This window comes from Pan troglodytes, chromosome 3 (genome assembly GCF_028858775.2).
Source record: "Pan troglodytes isolate AG18354 chromosome 3, NHGRI_mPanTro3-v2.0_pri, whole genome shotgun sequence".
Taxonomy (NCBI): domain Eukaryota; kingdom Metazoa; phylum Chordata; class Mammalia; order Primates; family Hominidae; genus Pan; species Pan troglodytes.
Genome location: NC_072401.2, coordinates 187,877,083 through 187,904,181, shown reverse-complemented (window position 1 = coordinate 187,904,181; position 27,099 = coordinate 187,877,083). Strand labels below are relative to the sequence as shown.

General features: G+C 42.1%; 1 protein-coding gene and 1 long non-coding RNA gene across 4 annotated transcripts in view; one reads left to right on the top strand and one right to left on the bottom strand.

The window, feature by feature from the left end:
- Positions 1 to 252: 252 nt before the first annotated feature.
- LOC129143801 (uncharacterized) lies at positions 253 to 2,751 on the top strand. Its single transcript, XR_008547692.1, has 2 exons — positions 253 to 709; positions 2,298 to 2,751. It is a non-coding gene; the product is annotated as an uncharacterized LOC129143801 (long non-coding RNA).
- The window catches only part of KLKB1 (kallikrein B1), a 42,661-nt gene continuing 17,823 nt past the window's right edge, over positions 2,262 to 27,099 (bottom strand). For all 3 annotated transcript variants that reach the window (XM_016952646.4, XM_063810070.1, XM_016952649.4), the window contains 12 exons: positions 26,110 to 26,216; positions 23,515 to 23,674; positions 22,110 to 22,219; positions 11,012 to 11,171; positions 10,112 to 10,221; positions 9,791 to 9,953; positions 9,579 to 9,691; positions 9,255 to 9,423; positions 5,971 to 6,146; positions 4,647 to 4,742; positions 3,356 to 3,495; positions 2,262 to 2,714 (listed from right to left, as the gene is read on the bottom strand). In XM_016952646.4, the coding sequence (XP_016808135.3) occupies positions 2,523 to 2,714; positions 3,356 to 3,495; positions 4,647 to 4,742; positions 5,971 to 6,146; positions 9,255 to 9,423; positions 9,579 to 9,691; positions 9,791 to 9,953; positions 10,112 to 10,221; positions 11,012 to 11,171; positions 22,110 to 22,219; positions 23,515 to 23,674; positions 26,110 to 26,216 (1,696 nt within the window). In that variant the 3' untranslated portion in view covers positions 2,262 to 2,522. The remainder of the gene's footprint in view (positions 2,715 to 3,355; positions 3,496 to 4,646; positions 4,743 to 5,970; positions 6,147 to 9,254; positions 9,424 to 9,578; positions 9,692 to 9,790; positions 9,954 to 10,111; positions 10,222 to 11,011; positions 11,172 to 22,109; positions 22,220 to 23,514; positions 23,675 to 26,109; positions 26,217 to 27,099) is intronic.

The following is a 27,099-nucleotide window of genomic DNA, read 5'->3' as shown; positions in this document are numbered from 1 at the left end:
CTCTCCTCTGTTTTGCCAAACTAGGTCATTCCCTGACTAACAGAGGCCAAAGGTTTACCCTGCAAGCATTCCAAAGTCCTGTTCCAACACCCCATGATCAATACTCAAAGACTGAGATAAAAGAGTTTCATTGCAAACCATTTTTGTCCCTTTTAAACATAAAAAACATCCACACGAACAAAGACTAATGTCTTCATCGCATGCAAAGGCAAAAGTTTAAATAGTGCATTTTTAAAATCGTTTCATGGAATCTAGCCAGATTTTACAAAAGCCATTCAATTCTGAAGTAAATGTTTAACTCTTCAGTTTCCTGCTATCTGGTTTGTGGATAGCCCAGACCTCATGTTTTCCTTCAGCCTCTCCACCTTTAGCTCCTCCTACCACCCAGTGTGTCTTTGAGCAGGGGTTCCCAACCCCCGGGGCACGGAACAGTACCCGGTCCATGGCCTGTTAGCAGCCAGGCCGCACAGCAGGAGGTGAGTGGCAGGCCAGCAAGCATAACCGCCTGAGCTCCGCCTCCTGCGAGATCCACAGCAGCATGAGATTCTCACAGGAGCTCAAACCCTGTTGTGAACTGCACATGTGAGGGATCTAGGCTCCTTATGAGAATCTAATGCCTGATGATCTGTCACTGTCTCCCATCACCCTCAGATGGGACTGTCTAGTTGCAGGAAAACAAGCTCAGAGCTCCCACTGATTCTACATTATGGTGAGTTGCATAATTATTTCATTATATATTACAATGTGGTAATAATAGAAATAAAGTGCACAATAAATGTCATGCACTTGAATCATTCCAGAATCATCCCCCACCACCATGCTGGTCCATGGAAAAACTGTCTTCCACAAAACTGGTCCCTGGTGCCAAAAAGGTTGGGGACGTCTGTCTTGAGCATTGAAGGAAAAACCCAAACTCTTTCAGAAAACCTCTTTTTTCTGTTTTTCTACTTAACTTGCATAAGATTTTGTAAATCGCCAATTCTGTGTAAATGTTGTTCAGTTTAACTGAACTGAATCAAGCGAGCTGGTATCAGTTATGGTGAGCCTCAGCATGTGGGGAATTAGTGTGGCATAGGACTTCTATCATCCATTCCAAAGCCTACCATAAATTTACAAGTCTGAATTTTATGAAATAATTTATACCTAACAGGGCTGGGTGTGGTGGCTCAAGCCGGTAATCCCAGCACTTTGGGAGGCCAAGGCGGGTGGATCATGAGGTCAGGAGATTGAGACCATTCTGGCTAACATGGTGAAACCCGTCTCTACTAAAAATACAAAAAATTAGCGGGGCATGGTGGTGGGCGCCTGCAGTCCCAGCTACTCCGGAGGCTGAGGCAGGAGAATGGCGTGAACCCGGGAGGCAGAGGTTGCGGTGAGCCGAGATTGCACCACTGCACTCCAGCCTGGGCAACAGAGCAAGACTCCGTCTCAGTAATAATAATAATAATACTAATTATTATTATTATTATTATTATTTATACCTAACAATGCTTCCTTTTTTTTTGAGACAGTCTCACTCTGTTGCCCAGGCTGGAATGCAGTGATGCAGTGGTGCCATCTCAGCTCACTGCAGCCACGACATCCGTGGGCTCAAGCGGTCCTCCTGCCTCAGCTTCTGGGGGAGCTGGGATTACAGGTGTGCACCACCACGCCCAGCTAATTTTTGTGGAGATGGGGTTTCGTCACATTGGCCAGGCTGGTCTCGAACTCGTACGCTCAAGTGATCCACCTGCCTTGATCTCCTAAACTGTTGGAATTACAGGCGTGAGCCACCATGCCAGGCCTAAAAATGCTCCTTGAATTACTATTGCAATAGCCCATATCCACTGAGCCTCCAGGGCTAATGCCCCTTGCAAAGCAGATTCCTTGCCTGCCATGAAGGCTGTGCAATGCTGCACCCCTTGAGCTCCTCGGCACGCGCAGCCTGGACCCTCCTAGCCATGCCCTGGTAGCAAAGTTAGGAGGCCAAGAGGCAAAGGTGCCCATGGGTTCAGGTAACCCATCTCTTTCTTATAAAAGTGGGTGTTCTCCCTTCCTCTCGGCAGAACAAAACCCAAGCCCGCTAGCTCTTTGCCACACGTGAAGCAGGCAATAGAGGGTTTCAGTGGCCGACCAGGTGCAGCACGGAGAGGAAATTACATCTTTGAGATATACTGAGTTCCAGAGGCAGCAGTGCAATTAGAGGGATCCCAGGAACTGTGCTGGAACCTCGACCACTTACTTTCAGTTCTGTTTCACAACCAGAAGAAAACACTTGCTAATCGTGATCTTTCACCATTTTATTTCACAACACACAGTCATGGAGATCTCAGTTGCGACCTCGCATTGTCAGCCCCTGGTTACGGCGTGCTGAAAGCGGGCTTCAGCCAGACATTGTCCTCAGCAGCTCTGAGTGCACTGTGTCTTTTGTCCTTAGGATGCAAAGAAGATGCCGCTCTCCATGCTCTGCAGGTGAGGACCCCCAGGCTCAGAATTTGACTTGAACTCAGGCTGTAAAAATCGCCTAGACTCTGGACTGCTTCTCATGCTGGTGACTGCATCCGAGCTTTTCCATCACTGCTCTGCGTTTTCTCTAAAATCCAGTCCATGTACTCAGCGACTTTGGTGTAGACACCAGGTTGCTCCCTGCGGGCACAGCCTTCACCCCAGCTGGTGATGCCCACCAAACGCCACATTCCGTTGTGTTTGCAAACTAAGGGACCACCTGAATCTCCCTGAGCCACAGTGGAAAAATAAAATAGTAGAAAGTTACGACAATGGGATTCAAATAAGTGACTGCCTCTAAAGTTCTGTAGTCCACCACACAGCGACACACACACACAGATACTTTCGTATTTTTTTGTAGAGATGGGTTTCATCACATTGCCCAGACTGGTCTCAAATTCCTAGGCTCAAGTGATCCACCTGCATTGGCCTCCCAAAGTGCTGTGTGTGTGCAAGACCTTGCTTGCCAGACACACACACGCACACACACTCACTCTTTCTTAAAGTTCTCCAAGTATCTCATGTGCCTGCATTTTTCGTATCCCCTTTTCTATCTGAAATAAATCTAACAAAGAAATCTTGATATCATCATCCCAATGACAAAGAAGTCTAATGTTTTTATATTCTAGCACAATTATTGCATGTATATCTGCCCCTCTTAAATAGCACATGCATAGATTGTGACATATATCATAAATAATATAAATATGTATTATGTATATTCAATTTGTTAAAAGTTGCTTATCAATTTATCAGATCATTTGTCTCTGAATTTTTAAAAAAACTATGATAAATTATGCTATTGGAAAATATATTTTGAAATGAATTTTCTCAAGCAGCCTATTGTGTTTTTCATAATCTCATGAGTTACCTTACAAGCATCTTTTCCCCCTTCTTTATAGCCAGCACAGACCATCCGTTGGGTTATTTTATAATCTTGATATCTTTTCTGGCATTCTTCATTTGTTACCAAAGGAATATTTACCTTTTGTAGAATATTTTGGATTTCACCTGTGAGTAACCAATATATAACTTCAGAGGGAGGAAACACAATAAATAATAAATATGGAAATAAGTTTTAAAGTGAATCAGAGCAGTGTATTTTTCATAAGGACCTTATCTTTGAATACAAATAGACAGTAAAAATTGGGAAGATAGTGTTACACACACACACACACACAGAGAGAGAGAGAGAGACAGAGAGAGGAAGAGGGAGAGAGACGGCACCCTGTACTGTCCGCTTATTGCCTACGTGGTGTTGGGACAAGCCCAGCACCCTGGGCTGACCAGAGACCTTGCTTCCATGTTTTCTGCCATCCCCTCATCTCAGTAGCAGCCCCCCAGAAATCCCATTTTATATTTATCACCTACAACAATCCAAAGCCTGGAAGTTCTCACTTTTCATTTTTTTGTTTTATATATTCAAAATTATAATTTACAACTATATCGTTTCTGAAAAGCCCTCTGAGCTTTGGCAACAGAGGGGTCTTTTGTTTTTGAACAAATGCAGGCCAGCATCTCTCATGGAGAACACTGTTGGGAGCTTTCATGGCTTAGTGAAGATTACTTTAAATTTCTTCTTGTCTCAGATTACCAATAAAAAATCTAAAAATGTGGATTACTTGAACAAAAGACTGAATCGGGAAAGATGGAGACAGTTTGGCAAGCCACCTTCTTCTGCAAAGAATGACACAAATATTATTCTCCATAGTGAGACGACACACCTGCCTGTGCTCCCGGCCATTAGCACCAAGGGAGAACATGGTTTTGGGAGACGGGAACGCTGCTAACACTGAGGACCGGGTGGTCTTGCACGGGCTTGTCAGCCCTAGACGGGCCCAATCTACGCTGCTAACACTGAGGACCGGGTGGTCTTGCACGGGCTTGTCAGCCCTAGATGGGCCCAATCTGCTCCATGCAAAGTCAAGCAACTGATCTTTATAATGAAGTAAGATGCTTAAAAGTCTCCCTCAAATTTTTTTTCAAGCCAAAGCAAAAATACACTTTTTAAGAATAACTGAATAAATATTTGGGAATAAATAGATAGGAAAGATAAAGAGTTTAGATATAATTTCAGACAGAAACCGATTAAAACGACCCACTCCATGTATTTCAACATGTGAGACTGACTCTAGAAGCAATATTTAAAGCGTCATGCTTACCTTTCTCCTTCGAGAAGCCCCATCCGGTTATCCAACAGTTGGTATAAATTGTGTTTGTGTCACCTTTGGAAGGTAGGCATATTGGTTTTTGGAATTCTGAAACATAATTTTTAAATTAGAGTTTGGTCAAATAAAGTTATGGATATAGACTTTAAAAATACATCTTTTTCTTTTTCTGTGTTCTCTTTCTATAGAGTAGCATCAAGAATAATTTTTTGCTTTCTGCCCAACCTCTAAGGCTAATGATTCAAGAAAATTTGTCACCACCATTTTTCACATGACATTTTTGGTGTTACAATTTCCTGAGTTAAATTCTTAAAACTCAGAACCTAAATCTACGGTCAAAAGCATTTAGAAGTTCCTGTGTCTTATTCCATGTATACTATCCTTAATAGTCATAGCAGGGTGTCTTCACTGTTCCAGACATGAAGTGCTTTAATGTATTAATTATTACAACAGACCCAGGAGGAAATTATCATCCTCATTTTACAGATAAGGAAATTAAGAGGTGTAAAGAGGTAAAGCAACTTGCCTGAGGTCACATAATTGTTTGTGTGCAGTGGCACGATCTTGGCTCACTACAGCCTTGACCTCCTGGGCTCAAGAGATCCTCTTGTCTCAGCCTCCTGACTAGCTGGGACTACAGGTGCACACCACCACACCCAGTTAATTGTTTTTTTCTAATTTTAAGTAGAGACGGGGTCTCACTGTGTTGCCCAGGCTGGTCTCAAACTCCTGGCCTCAAGCAATCCTCCCACCTGGGCATCCCAAAGTGTTGGGATTACAGGTGTGAGCCACCATTCCTGACCATGAATGTTATTGGATACGGTAGGTATTCGGCTCCTGGCAGCAATGACCCTCCAAAGGCAACACCTCTGACCACGATGCTCTGGCCTTCCAGGGCTTCTTTCTGCATGAGTCTCTTTCCTACCCAAATTATACCTGGAAGTAGATATCTGATCCCACTTGACCTCACACATTCGAATATCCCTAAGCCCAAAGCAATGACAGTTCTGCTACTCTTGTCAAAGCAAGCCCAGTGCCTCTCAGACGGCACAGACATTTCCCACGCCCATTATTTCCATCACCTGCATGCAGTTGTATCCCTCCCTGAAAGAATTAATTCACATGTCTTGCTCTTTAAGTAGAAGAGATTTCACGGCAAGTCGCAGGGTCTTCACTTCCCAGCAACCCTCACCTTTCCCTCAACTCCACCAGTCAGAAAACGACGACAGTCTCTCTAGGTCTGCCCTCTTATTCAAACTGATATGAAAATATCAACCAGCGCAATTCTGCTCTCCACCTTCTTACATATGCTACATACCAGTGTAATTCAAAGGAGCCTGGAGTTTTATCAAGGCGATATCATGATTCCCTTCTGAGACTTTATAGTTTTGGTGAATAATAATCTCTTTTATTTGTGAGAAAGGTGTATCTTTTGTAATGTCTGACAGATTTAAAATGCCACTATAGATGCGCCAAACATCCTGCAGGGGAAGCCTAGGAGAGAAAAATAAATACCTGTTTGAAACTGGGCAGGCCTTCCTTCAATAGTGTTCCTTTTTCCTATCACTCTCTTTCAAAGAACTGGGAAGGAAATACATAGGACACATTTTCTCCTACCTAATTCCTCCTTCTGGTAATTTTTCATCACCAATAGCGGCAGTAGTGAATCTCTGAAGATTCTATTTAACAAATTGAAAAGTGTACATTTATGTAATTGCATCATGCTTACTGCAAGTGGAAACAAAAAGAATGTTGCTGTCCCATTTTTGAGAGACACTGTAGTGGGAAGAGACTAGCAATTTATCATGGAAAAATTAAGCTCATTCACCAAAGCTGAACCTCATTGCTCCACTAAATTCAGAACTGTCAAGAAGTCAGGCTGATCTTCTAATGCTCTTCTAATTAGTCAGAGCAGGAGGACTTTAGTGTTGTTTAAACTATCTCTATACAGCTGGGCACAGTGGCTCACACCTGCAATCCCAGCACTTCGGGAGGCCGAGGTGGGTGGATCCCCTGAGGCCAGGAGTTCAAGACCAGTCTGACCAACATGATGAAACCCTGTCTCTACTAAAAACACAAAAATTAGCCAGGTGTGGCGTGCGCCTGTAATCCCAGCTACTCAGGAGGCTGAGGCAGGAGAATCGCTTGAACCCGGGAGGCAGAGGCTGCAGTGAACCAAGATTGTGCCACTGCACTCCAGCCTGGGCAACAGAGAGAGACTCCATCTCAAAAAATAAATTAAATAAATATATAAATAAAATAAAATATATCTGTATTTTCGAAAGTATGAAAATTTAAATAGATTATTTAAAAGATGAATGTATACTAAGTACATCCAAAATTCTGATCTAAAGCAAAGCCTTATTCTGTGCAAAGATCTGGGAATCTTTATCATCACCAAATAGTGCAAGGCATGTGTGCACAAAATTCTAGAAAAAATGATGGAGATATCAGGTGCAAAGGGGCCTTTTTTTTATTATCAATGAAATCATTACACTTTTATGTCTATTATCTCTTATAAACTCACAATACTGAGCCTTCAAGAATGAAAATTCTTGGTCCCAAATTGGAGTGCATTTAGTAAAAAAGACACCTACTATTTCCCATCTTGGGCCTTTTCTTCCAGGCCAACCACCTTAAAGTCACATGCAAGGTCATGTATGGCAGAGCCCCTTCACACGATGACAAGGTGGAGGGGTCTTGCTCCACCCACGTGTACCACCGACTGCTATAGTTTGGCGGCAGTATGTTCAATCCTAGTATACAGCATCTAAGCATGAATTTCACTAAAACAAAAATACTTTGTGTTTATTTTTCAGAAAAATCAAGTGTCTTCTAGTATTTCTTTTGCTTTTTATATGCTTTGTCCATTTCTACATTTCTTATTGAATATAGAAATCACAGTTTACATTTTTTGAAGTGTTTATGTTCTACACACAGTACTAAGCATTTTAAATACGTCACTTAATCCTCCCAATAACGTTACAAATTCAGGACTATTACTATTCATATTTTAGATCAAATAAAGCTCAGAGGGATTTACAAATCTTCTAGGGCCACACCTCTAATAAGCAGCAAAGCTGTCACTTTAGCCATGTTCTGTCTAACTCCAAAGCCTCAGTATTTTAAGACTTACCTAACATGTCTACTATTTGACCAATAAATTGAAATAGATCAAATTATATACATTGAAATATACAGAGTACGAAACTCTCACTTTTAAAAATTATTATGACTTAGTATATTTATGAATCAAAGAGCAAGAAGTAACATTTCTATGGGCCTGACAAAGAAGTCTTTGAAGAACACATCAGGGATTGGTGGAGGGATTGGTGGTGGGTGGTGGGACTGGTGGTGGGATTGGTGGTGGGTGGTGGGATTGGTGGTGGGATTGGTGGAGGGATTGGTGGTGGGTTGAGGGATTGGTGGTGGGATTGGTGGTTGGTGGTGGGATTGGTGGTGGGATTGGTGGAGGAATTGGTGGTGGGATTGGTGGTGGGTGGTGGGATTGGTGGTGGGATTGGTGGAGGGATTGGTGGTGGGATTGGTGGTGGGTTGAGGGATTGGTGGTGGGATTGGTGGTGGGATTGGTGGTGGGTGGTGGGATTGGTGGTGGGATTGGTGGCGGGTGGTGGGATTGGTGGTGGGATTGGTGGTTGGTGGTGGGATTGGTGGTGGGATTGGTGGACGGATTGGTGGTGGGATCAGTGGTTGGTGGTGGGATTGGTGGTGGGATTGGTGGTGGGTGGTGGGATTGGTGGTGGGATTGGTGGTTGGTGGTGGGATTGGTGGTGGGATTGGTGGTGGGTGGTGGGATTGGTGGTGGGATTGGTGGCGGGTGGTGGGATTGGTGGTGGGATTGGTGGTTGGTGGAGGGATTGGTGGTGGGATTGGTGGTGGGTGGTGGGATTGGTGGTGGGTGGTGGGATTGGTGGTGAGATTGGTGGTGGGTGGTGGGATCGGTGGTGGGATTGGTGGTGGGTGGTGGGATTGGTGGTGAGATTGGTGGTGGGTGGTGGGATTGGTGGTGGGATTGGTGGTGGGTGGTGGGATTGGTGGTGGGATTGGTCGTGGGTGGTGGGATTGGTGGTGAGATTGGTGGTAGGTGGTGGGATTGGTGGTGGGATTGGTGGTAGGTGGTGGGATTGGTGGTGGGATTGGTGGTGGGATCGGTGGTGGGATTCGTCGTGGATGGCGGGATTGGTGGTGGGGTAGGTGGTGGGATTGGTGGTGGGATTGGTGGTGGGTGGTGGGATTGGTGGTGGGATTGGTGGTGAGATTGGTGGTGGGTGGCAGGATTGGTGGTGGGATTGGTGGTGGGATTGGTGGTGGGTGGTGGGTTGGAGGAGTGGGGTACTGTCTTCATTTCTCTTTCTGTGGAGAATACCCACTCAGAGTCATCTGTCCTGTACAGAGACCACACTCTGTTCTAATGGTCAGGTTGGTCAGTGCTTGGACCCTACAAGTTAAATGTTGTGAATACCATCTCTGCTTTAACACGTCTCTATTCATAAAGTCACATGGCGGTGAAGCAGCTGATCATAGATCCTTCAAAATGAAAAGCCAAGATAAGACTCTGGATGAGATGCATCCAACACTTACCCATCAAAGCAGTGGGCAGCAGTGAGGACCCACTGGTGTCCTATGAGTGACCCTCCACACAGGTGCCTCTGAGCTGTCAGCTTCACCTGCAGGCTCACCTGCCAGGGCCACTCTCCCCAAGAAGAGTTTGTTCCTCCAACAATGCGTGTGCTTGTTTTTGTTGTGCAGACTGAAAAGAGAGTGTTGATGCTAATGGTTGGAATTAGAAGTGAATCAAAGTCCCTTCTAACCAAGGAGAACAAGACACATAATTCCTTAAAACTAAGCAAACTATCAACATGACAGACATCCCTGACAGTTCCACGAAAAAGTGAGGTTACTCACCAGAGTTATCCCCAGTGTTACACAATCTCAAAGAGTAACCAGAGCTCCCTTGTGTCCCATACACAATCCTAGTTGGAGAACCATCCATAGATAATCTTAAGAAACACTTACACCTAGATGAAATGAACAGTAGAAAGAGTAAGCCTTCACAGGGGGAAAGAGAATATGAAATGGTCATGTCAACGGTCTTTGAAAAATAAAATTTCCTTTACTTCTCTTCCTTACAGTCTTCTGGGAGTAAAGAATAAGTGAAAAACTGACAGCGAATCATCTTTGTGCAAGTCTCTTGGCAAACATCCACTCCTTTAACGAAAGTCACATTCAATTCTTCTCCTCCAAAGTCAACTCCCGGGTAAATTTTAGAATGGCAGGGTTCTGTGTCAATTATAAACACAAAAAGATATCAAATGAGAAAAGCAATGAACGACATTTACACAAGTTTCTGTTACCTTGAGGATTGTTTCATCACTGTTGCTGTTAAAAGTCATGAAATAGGTTACATTTTATGTAATATTATTATCAAATCACATTACCAGGTAAAGTTCTTTTGCAGGTTAAAAGGCTATATCCAGATATGGTGTTTTCTTGAGGAGTAGAGGAACTTGGTGTGCCACTTTCAGATGTTTTAAGAAGACAAACATTTCTATTTTTTTTAAAAAAAAAGCAAGAGAGAAAGAAAGAAATTTGCATTAAAGGCATTAGGCAAATACAAAAGCAGCTCACACCCAAAAAGCAACTTGGCAAATTTTATTCTTCTGGGAAACTCTCTTCAAAGTAAATCCAACTACAGGACTCTAATAAATTGCAGAGATTAAATGTAAATCAAGCCACCTCTCCCTCTGGAGAAAACTAATAGGCACAGACAACCTGAAAAGAGGACAATGATGAAGTTCCACCTTCTAACTGGAAAAACAAACAAACAAAAAAATCAAAGAACAAATTCTGGGAATTCATGCTGCCGATGATATTACATAACTAGACACCCTTCTCTTAGCTCCATGCTGTGTGCAGAAGAGGGTGGGTTATCTGAGATAAAGACAGTGGGCCAGAGCCTTGATCAGAATAAACAGGGCTCTAGTTTCCGAAACAAAGAGAAGAGGCAACAAGCTTAAGGGCTATACTGCCAGCGAGTGGATTTTACTCCAAGCTAATACAAAACATGAAGATCATGTTTTGAATCTTTATTCAAAGGCGTCAGATCCTTCTTTTTTCTCATGGCTATTGCTTCCTTGATTCAATGGTAACATTTGTTTTAAAGTAAGAGACGATAGGCAGAGAAGTCTGCTAATCTCTTAACTAATCTGCACCTGGCAGAACAGTACCTACTTAAACTGCAGGTTCAAGTGTTTTGAGGGAAATGAACGAAACTTTTAAGAACTCAGACTATAAAAGTGATGACAGTACAGCAGCAAGTGCTCCCCATGCATACTCGCCTTTGTGACTCGATTTTCCATACATTTGTATAGAATGTAAAGAAGAGGCAGTTGGGGTGATAGGTGCAGATGGTTCGACACACAAAAGCATCTGGAGTGAGAACCCTGGCAACATCCACATCTGAGAACGCAAGATGCTGGAAGATGTTCATGTGGCAACCTGTGAACTCACAGAGAGAAGATGTTCCTTAGGAAATGACACGAGGCTAAATTTGCTTGTATTTTGTCACCATAGTTAAGGAAATTGTGACTATTTATTATTCATAGTACTAAACATCCTAAGTGAAAAAATGTCCTTTAAAGTATCTCCAAACTGTTTGCCATTTAGAGGAAGGCAAAATTGGTCTAACTCTAAGGGGCAAATTCCTATTTCAGAGAAATAATAGCTGTGCTCCCAGCTCCAGTCACCACCATTGCCAAATGCTTGCATTACTCAGCATGTGTTTATATTTCCTTTATATTACTCTGCCTCTGAGGCCTTAGGAATGTAAGGGTTTTTCTGTTGTATTTTCCTGAATATTATAAAAAATTCTTTAATAAGAAGTGATTAACAAAAATGCCTTGTGCCCATTAAAATTAGAACAGGAGACAATCCACTTCTATTATCATTACATTAATATGATCTTATATCTTAGTTTCGTTTTAGTTGTGTACATATCATTTATGTAGTTTACTAAATTTGATAACACGTAATTCCATTGATACTCATTGGTCTACAGATTCAATGCACTCTCTATCAAAATCCTGCTGCTTTTTTATTGCAGAAATTGACAACCATCCTAAAATTCATATGGAAATGCAAAAGATCCGGAATAACCAAATTAATCTTGAAAAAGGACAAAATAAAAGCACTCAGACTGTCTGAGTTCAAAACTTACTGCAAAGTTATGGTAATCAAGACTGTGTGTAACTGGCATTAGGATAGGCATATAGGTCAATGGGATAGAAATGATGGTCCAAAAATAAACTCTTACATTTATAGACAATTGATTTTGAAAAGGGTTTCAAGACAATGGAATAACTGAATACCCACATGCAAGAATGAAGTTGGATTCCTACTTTACACCATATACAAAATTTAATTTAAAATGCATCAAATGCCTAAATGTAAGAGCTAAAACTATAAACCTCTAAGAACAAATCATAAGCAAAAATCTTCCTAACCATGAATTAGGTTTTGGCGTTTTAGGTAAAGCACGTGCAAGAATAAAGACAGACTGGATTTCACCAAGTTTAAAAACTTTGGTGCTTCAAAGAACACCATCAGTAAAGTGAAAAGATGACCTGCAGATGCACAGAAAATTTTTGAAAATAATATATGTCATAAGAGTGTAGTATCCAGAGTATATAAAGAGTTCATACAACTCAACAATGAAAATAACCCAATTATTTTTAATGGCCAAAAGATTTAAACAGAGATTTTCCCAAAGAATTTATTCAAATTGAAAATGAGCACATGAAGAGATACACAACATTATTAGTCATTAGGGAAACGCACATCAAAACCACAGTGAGACACCACTTCACGCTGCCTAGAAAGGCAATAAAAACAAAGACAATAACAAGTGTTGTTAAGGTTGTAGAGAGACTGAAGCCCTCAATTGTTGCTGGTAAGAATGTAAAATTGTGTAGCTGCTCTCAAAAACAGTTTGGCAATTCATCAAAAAGTTAAACATGGAGTTACTCTGTGATCCAGCAATTTTAATCCTAAGTATATACATAAGAGAATTTAAAATGCATGCCTACACAAAAACTGTTGTCCATAGCAGCATTATTCATAAGAGGCACAAAAAAAAAAAAAATCCAGAAACAACTCAAATGTTCATCAAACTAAGTATATAAACAAAATATGTTTTATTCATACAATAGAATCTTATTTAGCCCTAAATAGGAACAAAGTACTGATATATGCTAGAAGACGAATGAGCCTTGAAAACATGCCAGGTGAAAAAAGCCAGATGCAAAATGTGCTGCATTGCATGATTCCATTTATGTAAAATGTCCCGAAGAGTCAAGTCCACAGACATGGAAAGTAGACTAGTGGTTGCCAGGGGATTGGAGGAGTAGGGAATGGAGAAAGACGGCCAATGGGAAAGGAGAAAGACAGCCTTTCTTTTTTTTATTTTATTTTATTTTTATTATTTTTTTGTGAGATGGAGTCTTGCTCTGTCGCCCAGGCTGGAGTGCAGTGGCGCAATCTTGGCTCACTGCAAGCTCCGCTTCCTGGGTTCAGGCCATTCTCCTGCCTCAGCCTCCTGAGTAGCTGGGACTACAGGCATCTGCCACCACGCCCAGCTAATTTTTTTTGTATCTTTAGTACAGATAGGGTTTCACCGTGTTAGCCAGGATGGTCTCAATCTCCTGACCTCGTGATCCGCCCGCCTCGGGCTCCCAAAGTGCTGGGATTACAGGCGAGAGCCACCGTGCCCAGCCTGGATACAGCCTTTCTTTTGTGGTGATAAAAATGTTCTGGAACTAGACAGTGGTGATTGTTGTGCAGTCAGGTGGATATACTAAAAACCACGGAGTTGTACACTTTCAAAGGGTTAATTTTATGTTATCTAAATTAGATATCAAAAATTTTAAATCTACTATGAAAAAACAATATATGCCATATTAAAATACCAAGCTTGATAGAAGGGATTCATGTAAAACAGACACCTTATTTATATACATAAGAATTAAATTTTCTTGGTATTTTCAGCAGTTTCATAGTGATTCTCAAACATCCTTCAAGTCTTATAAAGTGCAATTAAGCCCCATCTTTTCCAATGTGTATGTATGATTCTAAGAACTTTACATTTATCCATGTTAAATATCAGGCCTCTGGGCCCAAGCCTACATGCATACATCCAGATGGCCTGAAGTAACTGAAGAATGACAAAAGAAGTGAAAATGGCCGGTTCCTGCCTTAACTGATGACATTACCTTGTGAAATTCCTTCTCCTGGCTCAGAAGCTCCCCCACTGAGCACCTTGTGACCCCCACCCCTGCCCGCCAGAGAACAACCCTCTTTGACTGTAATTTTCCACTACCTACCCAAACCCTATAAAACATCCCCACCCCTATCTCCCTTCACTGACTCTCTTTTTGGACTCAGCCTGCCTGCACCCAGGTGATTAAAAAGCTTTCTTGCTCACACAAAGCCTGTTTGGTGGTCTCTTCGCATGGACACACGTGATATTTGGTGCTGTGACTCAGATCAGGGGATTTCCCTTGGGAAATCAATCCCCTGTCCCCTGCTCTTTGCTCCATGAGAAAGATCCACCCATGACCTCTGGTCCTCAGACCAACAAGCCCAAGGAACATCTCACCGATTTTAAATTGGGTAAGCAGCCTCTTTTTACTCTCTTATCCAACCTCTCTCCCTATCCCTCAACCTCTTTCTCCTTTCAATCTTGGCGCCATCCTTCAATCTCTCCCTTCTCTTAATTTCAATTCCTTTCATTTTCTGGTAGAGACAGAGGAGACGCGTTTTATCCATGAACCCAAAACTCTTGCACTGGTCATGGACTCGGGAAGATAGTCTTTCCTTGCTGTTTAATCACTGCAGGGACACCTGCTTGATTATTCACCCACGTTTCAGAGGTATCTGATCACCGCGCAAATGCCTGCCTTGATCCTTCACCCTTAGTGGCAAGAACCACTTTCCTGGGGGCAAGCACCCCCCAACCACTTCTCTCCATGTCTCTACCCTCTTTTCTCTGGGCTTGCCTCCTTCACTATAGGCAACTTTCCACCCTCCATTCCTCCTTCTTCTCCCTTAGCCTATGTTCTCAAGAACTTAAAACCTCTTCAACTCACACCTGGCCTAAAACCTAAATGCCTTATTTTCTTCTGCAATGCTGCTTAACCCCAATACAAACTCGACAATGGTTCCAAATAGCCAGAAAACCGGCACTTTCGATTTTTCCATCCTACAAGATCTAGATAATTCTTGTCATAAAATGGGCAAACGGTCTGAGGTGCCTGACGTCCAGGCATTCTTTTACACATTGGTCCCTCCCTAGTCTCTGTTCCCAATGCAACTCGTCCCAAATCTTCCTTCTTTCCCTCCCATCTGTCCCCTCAATCCCAACCCATCTGTCCTCTCAATCCCAACCCCAAGCGTTGCTGAGTCTTTCCAATCCTCCTTTTCTATGGACCCATCTGACCTCTCCCCTCCTCCCCAGGCTGCTCCTTGCCAGGCCAAGCCAGATCCCAATTCTTCCTCAGCCTCTGCTCCTCCACCCTATAATCCTTCTATCACCTCCCCTCCTCACACCCGGTCCAGCTTACAGTTTCATTCCACGACTAGCCCTCCCCCACCTGCCCAACAATTTCCTCTTAAAGAGGTGGTTGGAGCTAAAGGCATAGTCAAGATTAATGTTCCTTTTTATGTATCTGACCTCTCCCAAATCAGTTAGCATTTAGGCTCTTTTTCATCAAATATGAAAAACCCAGCCCAGTTCATGGCCCGTTTGGCAGCAACCCTGAGACGCTTTACAGCCCTAGACCCAGAAGGGTCAGAAGGCTGTCTTATTCTCAATATGCATTTTATCACCCAGTCAGCTCCTGACATTAAAAAAAAAAACAAAAACAAAACTCCAAAAATTAGATTCCAGCCCTCAAACCCCACAAGAGGACTTAATTAACCTCGCCTTCAAGGTGTACAATAATAGCGGCAGCCAAGTAGCAATGTATTTCTGAGTTGCGATTCCTTGCCTCTGCTGTGAGACAAAACCCAGCCACATCTCCAGCACACACAAAAACTTCAAAATGCCTAAACTGCAGTGGTCAAGCATTCCTACAGGACTTCCTCCATCAGGATCTTGTTTCAAGTGCCAGAAATCTGGCCAATGGACCAAGGAATGCCCGCAGCCTGGGATTCCTCCTAAGCTGTGTCTCATCTGTGTGGGACCCCACTGGAAATCGGACTGTCTAACTGGCCTGGCAGCCACTCCCAGAGCCCCTGGAACTCTGGCCCAAGGCTCTCTGACTGACTCCTTCCCAGATCTTCTTGGCTTAGCGGCTGAGGACTGACGCTGCCCGATCACCTTAGAAGCCTCCTGGACCATCACAGATGCTTTAGGTAACTCTTACAGTGGAGGGTAAATCCATCCCCTTCTTAATTAATACGGAGGCTACCCACTCCACATTACGTTCTTTTCAAGGGCCTGTTTCCCTTGCCTCCATAACTGTTGTAGGTATTGACCACCAGGCTTCTAAACCTCTTAAAACTCCCCAACTCTGGTGCCAACTTGGACAACATTCTTTTATGCACTCCTTTTTAGTTATCACCACCTGCCCAGCTCCCTTACTAGGTCGAGGCATTTTAACTCAATTATCCGCTTCCCTGACTGTTCTTAGGCCACAGCCACACCTCACTGCCACCCTTTCCCCAGTTCAAAGCCTCCTTCACATCCTCCCCTTGTGTGTCCCCACCTTAATCCACAAGTATAGGACACCTCTGCTCCCTCCTTGGCAACTGATCATGCACCCCTTACCATCCCATTAAAACCTAATCACCCTTACCCCGCTCAATGCCAATATCCCATCCCACAGCATGCTTTAAAAGGATTAAAGCTTGTTATCACTCACCTGTTACAGGGTGGCCTTTTGAAGCCTATAAACTCCCCTTACCATTCCCCCATTTTACCTGTCCAAAAACCAGACAAGCCTTACAGGTTAGTTCAGGATCTGTGCCTCATTAATCAAATTGTCTTGCCTATCCACCCCATGGTACCAAAGCCATATACTCTCCTATCCTCAATACCTCCCTCCACAACCCATTATTCTGTTCTGGATCTCAAACATGCTTTCTTTACTATTCCTTTGCACCCTTCATCCCAGCCTCTCTTCACTTTCACTTGGACTGACCCTGACACCCATCAGCTTCAGCAACTTACCTGGGCTGTACTGCCACAAAGCTTCACAGACAGACCCCATTACTTCAGTCAAGCCTAAATTTCTTCCTCATCCATTACCTATCTCGGCATAATTCTTCATGAAAACACACGTGCTCTCCCTGCTGATCGTGTCTGGCTCATCTCCCAAACCCCAACCCCTTCTACAAAACAACTCCTTTCCTTCCTAGGTATGGTTAAGTACTTCCGCCTTTGGATACCTAGTTTTACCATCCTGACTAAACCATTATATAAACTCACAAAAGCAAAGCTAGCTGACCCCAAAGGTCCTAAATCCTTTAGCCACTCCTCTTGCCATTCCTTAAAAACAGCCCTAGAAGCTGCTCCCACACTAGCTCTCCCTAACTCATCCCAACCCTTTTCATTACACACAGCCAAAGTGCAGGGCTGCGCAGTCAAAATTCTTACACAAGAGCCAGGACCGCGCCCTGTAGCCTTTCTGTCCAAACAACTTGACCTTACTGTTTTAGGCTGGCCCCCACCCCCATGACTGTATCTCTCTGATCCACCTGACATCCACTCCATTTCCCCATATTTCCTTCTTTCCTGTTCCTTACCCTGATCACACTTGGTTTATTGATGGCAGTTCCACCAGGCCTAATCACCACTCACCAGCAAAGGCAGGCTATGCTGTAGTATCTTCCACATCTATCACTGAGGCTACTGCTCTGCCCCCCTCCACTACCTCTCAGCAAGCTGAACTCATTGCCTTAACTCAGGCCCTCACTCTTGCAAAGGGACTACGTGTCAATATTTATAGACTCTAAATATGCCTTCCATATTCTGCACCACCATGTGGTTATATGGGCTGAAGGAGGTTTCCTCACTACACAAGGGTTCTCCATCTTAATGCCTCTTTAATAAAAACTCCTCTCAAGGCCACTTTACTTCCAAAGGAAGCTGAAGTCATTCACTGCAAGGGCCACCAAAAGGCATCAGATCCCATTGCTCAGGACAATGCCTATGCTGATAAGGTAGCTAAAAAAAGCAGCTAGCATTCCAACTTCTATCCCTCACAGCCAGTTTTTTTCCTCCTCATCTGTCACTCCCATCTACTCCCCCATTGAAACTTCCACCTATCAATCTCTTCCCACACAAGGCAAATAGTTCTTGGACCAAGGAAAATATCTCCTTCCAGACTCACAGGCCCATTCTATTCTGTCATCATTTCATAAACTCTTCCATGTAAGTTACAAGCCGCTAACCCACCTCTTAAAACCTCTCTTTTCCTTTCCATCGTAAAAATCTATCCTCAGAAAATAACTTCTCAGTGTTCCATCTGCTATTCCACTCCTCCTCAGGGATTGTTCAGGCCCCCTCCCTTCCCTACACATCAAGCTCGAGGATTTGCCCCTGCCCAGGACTGGCAGATTGACTTTACTCACATGCCCTGAGTCAGGAAACTAAAATACCTCTTGGTCTGGGTAGACACTTTCACTGGATGGGTAGAGGCCTTTCCCTCAGGGTCTGAGAAGGCCACCGTGGTCATTTCTTCCCTTCTGTCAGACATAATTCCTCAGTTTGGCCTTCCCACCTCTATACAATCCGATAACGGACTGGCCTTTATTAGTCAAATCACCCAAGCAGTTCCTCAGGCTCTTGGTATTCAGTGAAAGCTTCATACCCCTTACCATCCTCAATCTTCAGGAAAGGTAGAATGGACTAATGGTCTTTTAAAACACACCTCACCAAGCTCAGCCTCCAACTTAAAAAGGAGGACTCTGTCAAGGATAGAGCCCAAAAACTCACCAACCAAGCAAGTAATTATGCTGAACCCCCTTGGGCACTCTCTAATTGGATGTCCTGGGTCCTCCCAATTCTTAGTCCTTTAGCACCTGTTTTTCTCCTTCTCTTATTCAGACCTTGTGTCTTCCATTTAGTTTCTCAATTCATACAAAACCGTATCCAGGCCATCACCAATCATTCTATATGACAAATGCTGCTTCTAACAACCCCACAATATCACCCCTTACCATAAAATCTTCCTTCATCTTAATCTCCCCCACTGTAGGTTCCCACACAGCCCCTAATCCCGCTCAAAGCAGCCCTGAGAAACATCGCCCATTATCTCTCCATACCACCCCCAAAAACTTTTGGCACCCCAACACTTTACCACTATTTCGTTTTCTTTTTCTTATTAATATAAGAAGACCGGAATGTCAGGCCTCTGGGCCCAGGCCTGCACGTATACATCTAGATGACCTGAAGTAACTGAAGAATGACAAAAGAAGTGAAAATGGCCGGTTCCTGCCTTAACTGATGACATTACCTTGTGAAATTCCTTCTCCTGGCTCAGAAGTTCCCCCACTGAGCACCTTGTGACCCCCACCCCTGCCCGCCAGAGAACAACCCTCTTTGACTGTAATTTTCCACTACCTACCCAAACCCTATAAAACATCCCCACCCCATCTCCCTTCACTGACTCTCTTTTCGGACTCAGCCTGCCTGTACCCAGGTGATTAAAAAGCTTTCTTGCTCACACAAAGCCTGTTTAGTGGTCTCTTCACATGGACGCACATGACATTAAATATATGCAATACTTCAGCCCAATGTCCTAACCTGTTAAAATTGTTTTTACTTCGCTTTTCCTATCTAATATGTTGGGCACTATTTATAGATATTTTGGCCAAGCAACCAGTTGATTTCTAGGACATTCTCTATTTCAAGTATGCCATCTGGTTAGCCTCCGAACAGAAACCATGATGTTGCTTCCCCTAATTGCAATTTTATCAGCCAGTTCGTTTATCAGACTTTCTTCCCCAGAGGTGATAAAAATAAAAAAACCTTTTTTTTCCAATTGATGTTTTCCTCCTTTTGGCTTGAAAATATGTTTACCATCTCAATTGATTAATTAATAAGTCACATGGTAGGAATTTTCCATGTCAGAGTTGCAAATGGTTTTGTTAAATTAACTGAGGAAACGTGGTTACCCTGACGTCTCTCAAGATCTATGCAGGAAGATGGACCACAAGAGAAGGAAATCTGTAAATATAATGAATTCATATGTGTTGAGAGGCAGGAGGCTTTAAAACACCATTAAATCCATTAAAAAAACAAAAGGTGGAGTGAGCACTGTGAAATGTGTGTGACCCAAGGGTCGAGTTCTGGTTCAGCTCATCAGCTGTGTGGCCCCCAGAGCACCTTCACTTCTACCCTCCTTCCAGGAGCCTTAGGGGTTTTGTTTGTAAAATTAGGAAAATCCTTGGTGAAACCAAGGACAAATCTGTAGTGATGACTACAGATCATCCCTAACTTATGAATCTCATTTGGGCAGTTAGGCCAGGAGACAGCCCTACTCTAGGTTTAGGAGGCATGTGGCTACTGGGTGTTCCCTGAGGAACAGGGACCACATACTCAGTGAAAAGCCACGCCCTTAGCAGCTCAAAACACCACCTGAAACAGCCATATTTTTTTATCAGTCTGTAAAGGCCATTTGATCCGATTAAATCACATGTGAACTCACTGCAATTTAACAAGAAAGCAAGTACACAGATGAGCCATCCAGGGTGCTCTCCCAGGTGTGGACAGCAGCTGTGACAGCCCAGAGCCACAGCACGAGCTTGCCTGTTCCCTGGGTAAGTGCAGCAAATCCTTCCAGCAACAGGGCTGGGTACAGAATGGAGCATGTTTGCATCGAGTCCTGCCTCCTGGCAGCCTTCAAAAACTCTCCCAGAAAAAAATAATAAGAACGTTAAAATTAAATCACCAGTACACGTGAACCTGGCACACACCATGGAGAAGGAGTGCTGTCGCAAAGAGGGGACAGGAAAATAGCCACCTTGTAACCAACCTTCCCAATCTTCCACAGGGAAATCCTAGCCCAGCACCCAATACAGGGCCAGGCACAGAGCCAGCACCCAGTACTGAGGAAAACTGGCCGTAAGGGATTTGCTTTTAGTAACATCTTGTCATTAACATCCTGACATGCTAAATGAGGTGGAATGTCATGGCAATTTTCTGGATAATTCCATTGAAATGACCTTTATGTGTGAAACGACAGAGTTTTATTTCCCTACCCCTGGTAGAGTCATTTCACTAGATAGGGACACAACCAAGGAATGACCTTACAGTTTTGCGACAATATCACTGTACCTACAACTATAACAATATCACTGTCCTATAACTATAACAACGTCACTGTACCTATAACTGTAACAATATCACTGTCCTATAACTATATCACTGTCCTATAACTATAACAATATCACTGTACCTATATCACTGTAACTACATCACTGTCCTATAACTATAACAATATCACTGTCCTATAACTATAACAATATCACTGTACCTTTAACTATAACTATACCACTGTAACTATAAGAATATCACTGTCCTATAACTATAACAGTATCACTGTCCTATATCACTGTACCTATAACTCTAACAGTATCACTGTACTAGTTTCCTATAACTATAACAATATCACTGTCCTATATCACTGTCCTATAACAGTATCACTGTACTAGTTTCCTATAACTATAACAATATCACTGTCCTATATCACTGTACCTATAACTATAACAGTATCACCGTACTAGTTTCCTATAACTATAACAGTATCACTGTCCTATATCACTGTCCTATAACTCTAACAGTATCACTGTACTAGTTTCCTATAACTATAACAATATCACTGTCCTATATCACTGTCCTATAACTGTAACAGTATCACTGTACTAGTTTCCTATAACTGCTGCTCTAGGGGCATAACCACAAACTCAGTGGTTAAAAACAACATAAATTCATTATCTTACTGTTCTAGAGATTGGGCCTTACTGGGCTAAAGTCAAGACATCAGCAGGGCTTCTTCCTCCAGGACGCTCCACAGGGAAACTGTTTCCTCGCCCTTTTCAACTTCTAGAGGCCGCCTGCATTCCTGGGCTCACGGACCTTCATCTTCAAAGCCAGCAGTGTAACACCTTCAAACCTCTCTCTCTGGCTCTGAGCCTTCCGCCTCTCTCTTTTTCTTATGAGCCTTGTGAGCACTCAACCCTGTGAGTACATTGGGCCCATTCAGAAAATCCAGAGTAAACTCCCCATCTCGAAGCCCGTAACTGCATCCCATTGACAGAAACGCTTTTGCCAGCTATGGGAACACACGCACAGGTCCCAGGGCTCAGCACAGGGACGTCTCTGGGGGCTCCTATTCCACCTACCACAATCACAAAGTGAAGTAGTACTACAATTACCAATTTCTGAAAGGGCACAGGGCTTCAGTGAGAATCCAGATTCCACATTACTCAGCACCTTTATAGCGGTAGGTGTTCCTCCGGGACTGTACTTTAATAGGCAATTGTTCCTGAATGGGAAGAAAAGAGGTTACTTTGCTTTCTGCACTTTGAGGGGCAGGGAGCAGTGCAGGTAACAGTTAGTATTAAAATGCACAGTGGAAAAACAATGACCCTGATAATGAGTGGGTTAGGGGTGTGCATTATTAACCTAATGGACATCCTTCCCCTCGCAAAGGGGTAAAGGAAAAGTTAGGGTGAGAATGAGGCAGGAGACTCCGTGACACGAAACCCTCATTCTATAAGCAAGGCCTATGTGTGGGGCAAACGGAACTTCAGGAAAAATGACACCAAAATTCGCTTCAGGAAAGCGAAAAATGACACAGACTTCAGAAAATGACTTCAGGAAAAATGACACCAAAATTGAGTAGAGCATGGAGTGACTGATAGACAGTAGAGACTGGGAAGGTGACAGAGAGGTGGGAAGGGGGCGGGTGTTGAAAAATAGCTTAGTGGGTACAATGTACATGACTCCAGTGATGGATATACCAAAAGCCCAGACTTTACCACTGTAAAATACATCAAAGTAACAAAATTACACTTGTACCCCATACATCTATGCAAATAAAAATAAGATTTAAAAATAAGGAAAAAAAATCACAAGTTAATATCAAATTGTGATTAGCTCTATGAATGAAATAAACAGAGCTGAGTGTGACTTAAAAGAGAATGCTCAGAAATGGGCTTTTGGAGGGGATGGTATTTGAGGAAAGACCTGCAAGAATCAGCTTTGGAGAAGTAGGGGAAGAGGATGCCAGGCTTTGAAGATGCGGTACAATTACATGCCATGGGAAAAGAGTAGAGAAACAAACGAAATTAAATGAATTATTTAATTAAAAAATGAAGGGCGAGGCGTGGTGGCTCATGCCTGTAATCCCAGCGCTTTGGGAGGCCGAGGTGGGTGGATCACAAGATCAGGAGTTCGAGACCAGCCTGACCAACATAGTAAAACCCCGACTCTACTAAAAATACAAAAATTAGCCAGGCATGGTGGCGGACGCCTGTAATCCCAGCTACTCGGGAGGCTGAGGCAGGAGAATCGCTTGAACCCGGGAAGCGGAGGTTGCAGTGAGTCGAGATTATACCACTGCACTCTAGCCTGGGCGACAGAGCGCGACTCCATCTCAATAAATAAATAAATAAATAAATAAAAGATAAAAAAATAAAATAGAGTAAGTAAATGAGGAAAGTGGTTAGAATAAAAGCCCTGTTTGGTTTTTAGTTTGGGAACAAAAGAGGTTAAGAAGAATACAGTGAAATCCTGGAGGCACCAAAACAAAGAACAAACACCTTGAATTATACTCACCGGTACTCTGCATTGTGAAATGTTTGCGTGGCATATGAAAAAAACTGGCAGCGAATGTTATCGGTGCACCTTTTTTGGCATTCTTCAACACTGCTAACCTTAGATACATTAAAATTGACTCCTCTCATATCAACTCCTTTATAAATGTCTCGATGGCAAGCTGTACAAGAAAAATACATAGAGCAAATACAGTCCATTTTCTTTCTAGAGGTAGATTAGATACCCACTACCATTTGGGTTGGTAGTTTAGAATGATAATAGCCCAGTTTTGGCAACTGCTATATTAACTAAGGGATTTAAAATTTTCATTATGTCCATAAATTATCGAACTCTGCTTGAAGTAAATACAATCCAATATTTTCCCTAAAGCACTAGCTTTGAAATTGGGTTACTTCACTTCTTAAACTGCAAGATGCATGCAGCAATACAGGTAAATTTCACGTTGAAATTATCAATGAGCAGTGGGAAATAAACAAGGCAATAATAATGAGGACACTGATAATGTGTGCTGAGGTTTGCATTATTAAAGAAACTGATGTGCCTTTGACCTTTTGCATTGAATGAAGGAGCTTCTCTATCTCCCAGTGTTATTTCTTTGCTTTCGACTTCTCCTGTCTGATTACAGATTGCATCCAGATCAATCATTACAAAATGTGGAGAGTTGTTGTTTACGCATGATGAAACCACTTCCATTCTTGCTTTAAAATAGTGTTAACTTCTATTTAAGCACCCTTTTCATTGAGCTTTGTCTTACATGCAAAAGATACAGATAATTCTTTTCACAGACAGTGAAGCAAAATTAGGCTCTTTTTTTTTAAAGATTCAAATTTCTTGGTTAGACTTTTGGTTAAGGACGTAATGTACCAGAAGTATAAACTGTATACTTTTTTAAAGTTTTATTCCCCAAGATTATGTGGAATAAACCATAATCTACTACAGATAACTTTCCACTCCTAAGAAGTATGGTTGAAGTCATAAAACTAAATTTAAGGGTGGGAAAGACAGAAAATACACAAACTGTCAGGAAAACTATATGACAGTACGTTGAGTTGGGCAGGGAGGTGGATTATTCACTGTGGTTCTTAAACACAGGAATTTGCAGACTGTGGAAACGAAGTCTCTTTCCTATTTTTCTGCATGTGAGAAAAGAACAGGCTAAGAGTTGGGATGCGACTCTTACAAATAAAAACTCTTTAAGTGTTCATATGGAAGCTCTAAATGCTTTTGACTAGAATTGTTCTTGAGTGTAGAGATTTTATGTACTTGGGAACAATTTTTCACTTTAAGATGATGAAGTTAGAAAAAAACATTAAAAGCAAGCTAAGTGAGTAACACTGAGTTTTAGAGTACATCAACAATAACAGGAATATTGAGAAAGGCACAAATTACTTTTTCTTTAAATTTTGCTACAAGATACAACAATCAGAAATAGCACTTACTGGAATAATTTATACCAAATTGGATTAACATAAAAATTGATATTTTAAAATAGGAACTGTACTCCACCTCACGTAGACCACACCTATTATACTGGCTAAGTCAGGCCCACATTTATAATGAAGGCATTGCCATCCTTTGATAACTGGTTAAAATGCAAACAGCAGGCTCAAAGTGTGTACGTATTGAAGAGGTGATATCAATGAGGGAGGAAAGGATGACAAATTTAAAAACATCTGAAATTTGAACCTACAAAATTAATTGTCCATAAGGAAAATAAAATAGTAATGATATATAGTCATACATAGAATAACAGCAGTTATTTTAAGATTCTGACAACCCATCAGTTGAATCTTTTCAGCACTTTTCACTTTCTTATCAGTCCCAGTCATGTTTGAGAAATAGTTCATTTGTCTTAAATTTATTAGGATAGCATTGGAAACTGTTTCCCAAGACATCAGTAGCTTCAGATGTCAGAATCAAAGTTCTCTAGCATCCTAGTCCTCAAGTTTCCTTTAGGAAGTATTATTCTTAGCAAGATTTGCAGAACTCAGTTCTTCAATTTGGGCCTAGTGGTATATCACAGAGTTTCTTGATGTCAGCACTGTTGACGTTTTGGGCCAGAAAATTATTTGCTGTGGACGACTGCCCTGTGCCTTGTAGAATGTTGGTCAGCATTCAAACATTCTGGCCTCTACTTAGTAAATGCTAATAGCATCCTCCCTAGTTGTAGCCACCAAAAATGTCTCCAGACATTGTCAAATGTCCCCAGTGGAAGAGACAAAATCACTGCTGGTTGAGAATCACTGATGTAAAAATTACCCTCAAGTGAACTTGAGAGAGATGTTCCCTTGTGTTTTCTTAAAAATTCTTATCTGGAAACGAGACACAATTATTTGGATTCATTTTCTGCAAATCTTACACTTGAGCGCTAACCTCATAAATAATAGAGGCTCATTAAGTATGTGTTGATTGATAAAGACAATAGAAGTGTCCAGATGAATATGGGTCCCTCTTTTGTGTCCAGAATACTGCCCCATCTCCTATCTTTATGAGTGATGCCTTCCAAAAAGCTGTAGCAGTACAAACTTTGAGCAAAAGCTGTTCTAAGCGAGATCCAATATTAACTCAAATGTAGCTAAGAAATTCACAACTTACCACTTATTTGATGACCACATTGCTTCAAGGAATGTCCAGAAACTGCACCTGTTCGATGTACTTTTGGCAGGGTTCCTGTAACACTATCTTTCAAGAAGCAACCAAACCTGTTTGAAAAGTAGCTTTACTTAGGAAGTAGAATAATAAACAATACATTGAGGAAATGTCTAGCATTTTCTATACACTAACAAATAAAACCAGGAATAAGGAAAATAATATAGCTTCCCCAATACTTGCTGGAAAGAACACTCTTAGAGCTAATTTTATAACACCCCATAATATCTAACTCCATCACTGCGTTTTCTTTACACTCACATTTTTTAAGTACAGGAAATCAACCATATTAAAGAGTTAATGATTTTTCCTGTGTTCTTAAACTTTCAGGCAACTATGTCCTCAATTGGTAATTATTTTTGCAAATACTTTCATTTACTTAAAAAGTTAACTTAGTGATAAGAGCTGGATTTGTATATCATGTTCATCTTGCTTATTAACTCCTTGTAGTCTGCACTTAATGGAAGACTTCCCTCTGTCTTAGATGTCCACCTTCATGTTAATTTCATTATTTATAAGAATTCTAGAACCTTCCTCCACTTTCAATATGATGATCCTCACATACAATCTGAGTTTTCTCCACAAGTTTAACATGTGGGATCAGAGAATGACTATCCAATTTCTAGTTGGTAAACTCACATAGAGTGAAGATGAGTAAAGAGTTATGATATGGAAATGGGAACGACAAAGAAAAGCTTACTCTGGATATTAATCAAAAGGAAAAATCATTAAGATGAAACTGTGGCTTGTGATTAATAAGCATCTCTCTGACCTAATAAAAATTGTAATTACTGCTGGGTGCGGTGGCTCATGCCTGTAATCCCAGCACATTAGGAGGTAGAGGCAGGTGGATCACGAGGTCAGGAGTTCAAGGCCAGCCTGGCCAATGTGGTGAAACCCCGTCTCTACTAAAACTACAAAAATTAGCCAGACGTG